At 49.8% G+C, this 6,483-nt stretch overlaps 1 protein-coding gene across 1 annotated transcript in view; it reads right to left on the bottom strand.

The window, feature by feature from the left end:
- LOC111982268 (L-threonine 3-dehydrogenase, mitochondrial) overlaps nucleotides 1-5,513 on the bottom strand; it is a gene marked incomplete at its 5' end in the record, with an annotated part of 9,723 nt that extends 4,210 nt beyond the window's left edge. Inside the window, 3 exons of the mRNA XM_024013813.2 lie at nucleotides 4,701-4,791; nucleotides 5,042-5,214; nucleotides 5,330-5,513. Of these exons, the coding sequence (XP_023869581.2) occupies nucleotides 4,701-4,791; nucleotides 5,042-5,214; nucleotides 5,330-5,513 (448 nt within the window). The remainder of the gene's footprint in view (nucleotides 1-4,700; nucleotides 4,792-5,041; nucleotides 5,215-5,329) is intronic.
- Nucleotides 5,514-6,483: the final 970 nt, after the last annotated feature.

The following is a 6,483-nucleotide window of genomic DNA, read 5'->3' as shown; positions in this document are numbered from 1 at the left end:
GCTACCGCCGTTAGTTCTGCTCTCTGTCGTGAAAGAAAGGAAAGGCGGGACAAGGCAGAGAGGAGCGATGATGTGTTTACGTCACACCGTCCTCACTACAGAAACGGACGGGAAGATCGTAGACTAGGTTTCCTGGTCCAGGAGGGTGTCCTGGTACATCAAGCCGTCTTCACTACAGAAACAGTAGATAGACTAATGTCCTGTCCAGGGGTGTGTACTGGTACATCAAGCTGTCTCCACATACAGAAACAGGAGCTTCACGGAAATTCTGTCATTGGACAAAGGCTAACTTCCCTTCAGTTACAGACAACCACCTTCATCAGCCCCCAGTGAGTAACGCCAATTGGATAACCAGGCACGGGGTGAGGGTGTGTCGTAAAGGGGAGCGGTTGAGACAGGGTCAATACTGTAGCAGTGTACCAAACATCCCTAGCATTAATCAGCCCGGGTTATTATGCTATATTACCTAACATCCTATCATGGGGTGATGGCAGCCCGGAGCTGGGTAGTTATGGATGGTGGATATGGAGGCCTAACATAGGCCACTGGAGCGAATTAGTCAGCGGCGGCTGGGGGGTGAGGTAGGTGAGGGTGGAGGGGGTTGGGAGCGCTAGACGACGGGGGGGGCCGTGGCGAGCATTTGGAGGTTCGACGGCCGTGGTGAGAATAGTGTAAGCGGGGGGGGGGCGGTAGCGGGGTGGGGGGGGGGAGGGGGGGGGGGGGGGCGCGTAGGGCGGAGTGTATCTACCCAGTGAGTGATGGTAGCCGCGTGTAGCCCTAACATGTCCACCCGGCGGTGGTAGGCAGCATTACTAACGGTGGGGTGGGGCTTAGGGCTGGTGGTGCACGCCGGTGTGAGGGGGAGGGAACATTACCTAAACATGGCTGTTAGCATTGTCGACCCCGGGTGGAGGCGGGCAGTGATTACCTAATGTACGAGGGGGGCATTTCACCCGTGGAGCAGCGGGAGTGTAGGCCTAGCGGTAGGCGTAGCATAGTCGAACCGCTGGTAGGGGCAGGCGATTCCTAACGTGGCTGTTGAGCGGATGATACACCAGTGGTGCGGAGTGACATTAGACGCTAACGTGCTTTAGCATTATCACCCGGTTAGCATGCGATACCTAACGTGTGGGGGAAGACGTTAGGCAGTTGGGAGTCGCGACCCGGGGTAAGCAGCATTAGAGGCCTAGACGGGGTCTTGGAGGGCAGTGGTTCCACCCGGTTGTGGAGGGCAGGAGCATTAGGCGGGCCTAACGTGCGTAGCAGTGAGTCACGCCGTGTAGCAGAGGAGTAGATTCTTAGGAAAAAACTAGATGTCTTAGCGATTCGATCACCCTATGTAAGCCAGCATTAACCTAACGTCTTAGCATAGATCCCTTTGTAGCAGCTATTACCCTAAACCGTCTTGTGTAAGCATGTGGGTCGACACAGGTGGGTGTGATGAGGGGGTCCGTAGGGGCGGAGCGAGTTAGCCTAACGGGTGGCTATAGCGATTTATCACCCGGGTGTGCAGGCATTAACCTAACGTGGGCTTAGCGCATGGGTCACCCTTAGGCGGGAGTATACCGTTAGGGACGTGCGGTAGCATTGTCACGCCTGGTGGAGGAGTATTAACTAGGAGCGTGAGAGGGTGACATATCACCGCGATGGTAGCGGGAGTTACCAACGTCTTAGCTGTCACCCTGTAGCAGCATTACCTAACGTCTAGCATTATCACCCTGGGTAGCCAGTATTATGAGGGGGAGCCGTAACGTCCTTAGCGAAGTGGTGATGGGTCGACCGGGTGTAGGCAGCGGGAGTGTAGGCGCTAGAGGGCGTGGGGGCTTAGGGCGGGTATAATCACGGGCGGGAGGTGTAGCGGTGGGGGGCAGCGCAAGTTAGCCTCGTAACGTCGGGGGAGGGATCTGTACCATGTATCACCTATGTGAGCAGGTATTGAGGACCCTAAGCGGTCTTAGGCATTATCAGCCCATTTGTAGGCAGTGATACAACATGCGAGGCATTACGACGCCGGTGTGTAGCAGGGATGGGATGTACCTAACATGCTTAGCGGATTGATCACCCGATGTAAGCAGCGGAGGGGAATGTGTAGCCAAAGCGTGGTGGGTCTTAGCATTATCACGCCGTGGAGAGCAGCATTACCTGAAGTGGGGGGGCTAGCGATTGAATCGACCCGGTGTGAGCAAGCATTACCTAGATGAACTAGCGAGTTATCACCCGGGTAGCAGCAGATTAGCGTAACGTCTGAGCGATTACACCCATGTAGCGGAGCTACCTAATGGGCTTTTAGGCAATTATCACCCTGATGTAGCAGGATTACCTAAAACGTCTGTAGCGTAGTATCACCCGGTGTAGGCTGAGCATTATCCTTAACGTGCGGGAGCATTGATCACCGGTGTGAGAGCGGAGCATAACCTAACGTCTGGTAGCATATCACCCTGTAGCAGCATTAGCCTAACGGCGATCTACTTAAGCACTTATCACCCTGTAGCAGCATTACCTAAGTGTTCTTTGCAGCAATTATCACCCTGTAGCAGGTGGAGTATACCTAACGTGCTTGAGCATGATCACCCTTTAGCAGCATTACCTAACGTCTTAGCATTGTATCACCCCTGTCAGCAGCGATTACCTAACGTAGCGATAGATCACCCTGTGTGAGCAGCGATTACTAACGCCGTGTAGCATTGTCACCCTGCAGCAGGCATGAGCCTAACGTTTAGCTTTCACACCGTAGCAGGGTATTAGCTTAACGTCTTAGCATTATCACCCTGTAGCAGCATTAGCTAACTCTTAGCATTAGTTCTACCCTTGTGTATGAGGTTACGCTACGTCTGGTAGCATTGTATTCTGGGACCCCTGTAGCAGCTATTACCTAACGTCTTGATTATCACCCCGCTTCAGCATCTAACGCTTAGATATCACTCGCTGTAGCAGGTATACCTAACGTGTTAGCATTATCACCCTGTATGAGCAGTATAGCCGTAAGCGTCTTAAGCAATTATCACCCCTTTAGGCGTAGCAGTTTACCTAACGTCTTAGCATAGTCACCCTGTTAGCTAGCGAAAACCTTAACGTCGTTAGGCATTGATTCACCCTGTGAGCATATTACCTAACGTGGGGTACTGTAGCACTTATCACCCTTGTAGAGAAGACAGTATTACCTAACATGCTTAGCAGTATCACGCGCTGTAGCGAGTCATACCTAACATCTTAAGCATATCGATCGACCTGTTAGAGCGATTAGCCTGAACGCTTAGCAGTATCACCCGTGTAGACAGATTAGACTAACGTCTTAGCATATATCACCCGGTGTAGCAGCGATTACCTAATGTGCTTAGCATTATCACCCTGTAGCCAGGCAGTCCTACACGGTCTTAGCATTATCCACCCTGTATCAGTCATTAGGCCTAATGTTCTTAGCATTATCCACCCTGTAGCATGTATTACCTAACGTCTTAAGCATTATCAGCCCGGGGTGTAGCAGCGATGAGGCCTAAACGTCTTAGGCATATCACCCGTGTGGCGAGCGAATTAGCCTACGGTCGGCTGGTAGCAGTAGTCACCCTGTGAGCAGCATTAGCCTAGACGCGCTTGAGCGGATTATCGACCCGATGTAGCTGAGCGATTAGGCCTAATGTCTTAGCGAGATTGAATCACCCGTGTAGCAGATATGTACTAAGCGATCCTGTAGGCATTATCACCCGGTAGCAAGCGATACCTAGACGTGCTTAGCATTAATCACCGTGGTGTAGGCAGCAGATTACATAACGTCTTAAGCATAGCGTCACCCTGAGCAGGCAATACTAAACGCCTTAAGCATTAGTCAGCCCCTGCGGAGCAGCATTAGAGCCTAACGTCTTAGCGATTATCACCTCGGTGGAGCAGAGTTACGCCTAACGTCTTAGGCAATGTATCACCCGGGAGCAGCATGTATCCGTAAGCGTCTTAGCATTAGGTCACCGCTTGTAGCGAGATTGAACCTAACGTGCTTGAGCATTATCACCCTGTTAGCAGCTGATCTAGCCTAATGCGGTCTGAGCATTAAGCACCGCGGGTGAGCAGTATTACTCTATACGTCTACTCATATCCCCGTGTACAGTATTACCTAACGTCTTGCATTACTGAGCAGTTATTACCTAACGTCTTGCATTGTCACCCTGGCAAAACACACTGAAGGCCATAAGCATAAGGACCATGTTGTCTGTTGTTACATAACCCCAATGTGTGTGTGTGGGTGTGTGTGTGTGAGTGTGAGGGAGGACAGGTGTGTGTGTGAGTGGTGTGTGTGTGTGTGTGTGTGTGTGTGTGTGTGTGTTGTGTGTGTTGTGTGTGGTGGACAGGTGTGTGTGAGCGAAGACATGTTGGTGTGTTGTGTTGTGTGTGAGCGAGGACAGGGGGGGTGTGTTTGGTGTGTGTGTGTGTGTGTGTGTGTGTGTGTGTTGTGTGTGTGTGTGTGTGTGTGGTGTTGTGGTTGTGTGTTGGTGGGACAGGTGTGTGTGGAGCGAAGGACATGTGTGTGTGTGTGTGTGTGTGTGTGTGAGCGAGGACAGGTGTTGTGTGTGTGGGTGTGTGTTGTGTTGGTGTGTGTGTGTGGTGTGTGTGTGTGTGTTGAGGAGGAGGGAGGACAGGTGTATCTGTGCGTGTGAGGGAGGACAGGTGTGTGTGTGAGTGGGGGGAGGGGGTGTGTGTCTCTAACTCACCTGTCGTTCCTCCTCCAGGCTGTGAGTCAGCAGAGATGATTCCTGGGTAGCGCAGACAGCGGAAGTCAAGGCCGTAGCGGTGGTGGTAGTACTGTTGGAGGGAAGGCGGGCAATAAGGGTTAGATGTTTCACCTATAGCGACGTTACAGACCAATGATTTCAGATGATTGAAGGGGTCAAATTTATCAGGTTAGATACACCAGGTCAGATTCACCAGATCAGATTCACCAGGTCAGATAAGTAGCCAGGGGCAGAGTGGCTTGAGGCTGAATGCTCATTGATCCTCATGTTGTTTTATATTTTGTATTTCTTACAATATTGTATAATTMTTTCTCTCTCACCTCTCCCATGAGCTCTGCGTGGACTTTGGAGACCCCGTAGATGGTTCTGGGCCTCTGGACACAGAGGTCAGGGGTCGGGTTCCGGGGAGAGGTGGGCCCGAAAGCTCCGATGGTGCTGGGCACAAACAGACGCAGGCCGTGCTCCGCTGCAATGTCCAGGACGTTGTGGAGCCCTGACGAACAGGAAGTTCACAGTTACTCCCTGTGGACACCTTCCAGGCTTGGTTAGAAACAACAAAAAAAACTGGATCTAAGTTGAGCCAAGATGGCGGATTCTCTATGGCTCACCAGTGATGTTGACGTCGCGTGCCAGAGCTACATTGGCCTCTCCCACGGCACTGAGCAGGGCGCTGTAATGGACCAACCAGGTGATGCGGTTGTTGACAACGATCTCACGAAGGTTTTTATAGTCCAGGATGTCAGAGTAGATGAAGGGTCCTGGAGAGGGGGAAGGGCAGTAGAAACCAGAAACATATAATATAAAACATGCAGGAAATAAAAAACTTTAAAACCTGCAACATGTTTCTCTCCACCAATAAGAGGGGTGCGAACAGTTTGTGTCATAACCAGTGCTTGTTACCATAGAAATAGACGTGGCAGGTGCATGTGGGGGGGGGGGGTCCTCCCCAAATATTGAAAGGGGGGGAGGTCTGAGTGAAAAAGTTTGGGAACCCCTGTTCTAGGGTGTCCAGTCACTCTTCCATTTAGCTAATCAGCAGCTGCAGTATTATCTAGGGTGTGCAAAAGGCGCTTTGGTGATGAAATTACACTTCCTTATGTTATTAAATACATTTTACTAAGACAAAATATGATTTTTCATGTTGTGAATCGTTCAGTGGGGTCATTATCTTAACATGTCATTAACATGATATATATATATATATATATATATATATATATATATATATATATATATAAAAAAGTCTGATTTCATTAACATAATACATCAGATAATAAGAGATCCGTCGACAGAGCGGAGCCGCTTCCTCGCAGCGTCTTGTTAGAACCGTTCGTGTTGTTGTCTGCAAAAGTTGTTTCAGCAGGTCCCAAAAAAACTCCAAATGAACAGGACACGAGCTGAATTAAAAGGTTTTGAAAATAACAAAGCTTGCGGTACACTCAGTGTTCCCGTTGACATTTCAGAGAAACGGTTGGTTTTTTGAGAAATCTTCGAAAAAGAACAGAGACATGAGGTTTGGAACAGATTAATATAGAGACATGAGGTTCGGAACAGAATAATAGATAGAGAACATGAGGTTTTGGAACGGAATTAATATACAGAGAACATGAGGTTTGGAAACAAGAACAATTTAGGATAAGACATGAGGTTTGGAACGGATTCGATAGAGACATGAGGTTTTGGAAACGAGTTACGATAGAGACAATGAGGTTTGACCAGAATTAACGATAGAGATCATGAAGTTTGGAACAGATTACGATAG

This window comes from Salvelinus sp. IW2-2015, linkage group LG21 (genome assembly GCF_002910315.2).
Source record: "Salvelinus sp. IW2-2015 linkage group LG21, ASM291031v2, whole genome shotgun sequence".
NCBI classification, from domain to species: Eukaryota; Metazoa; Chordata; class Actinopteri; order Salmoniformes; family Salmonidae; genus Salvelinus; species Salvelinus sp. IW2-2015.
This window is presented reverse-complemented; position numbering and strand designations above follow the sequence as displayed.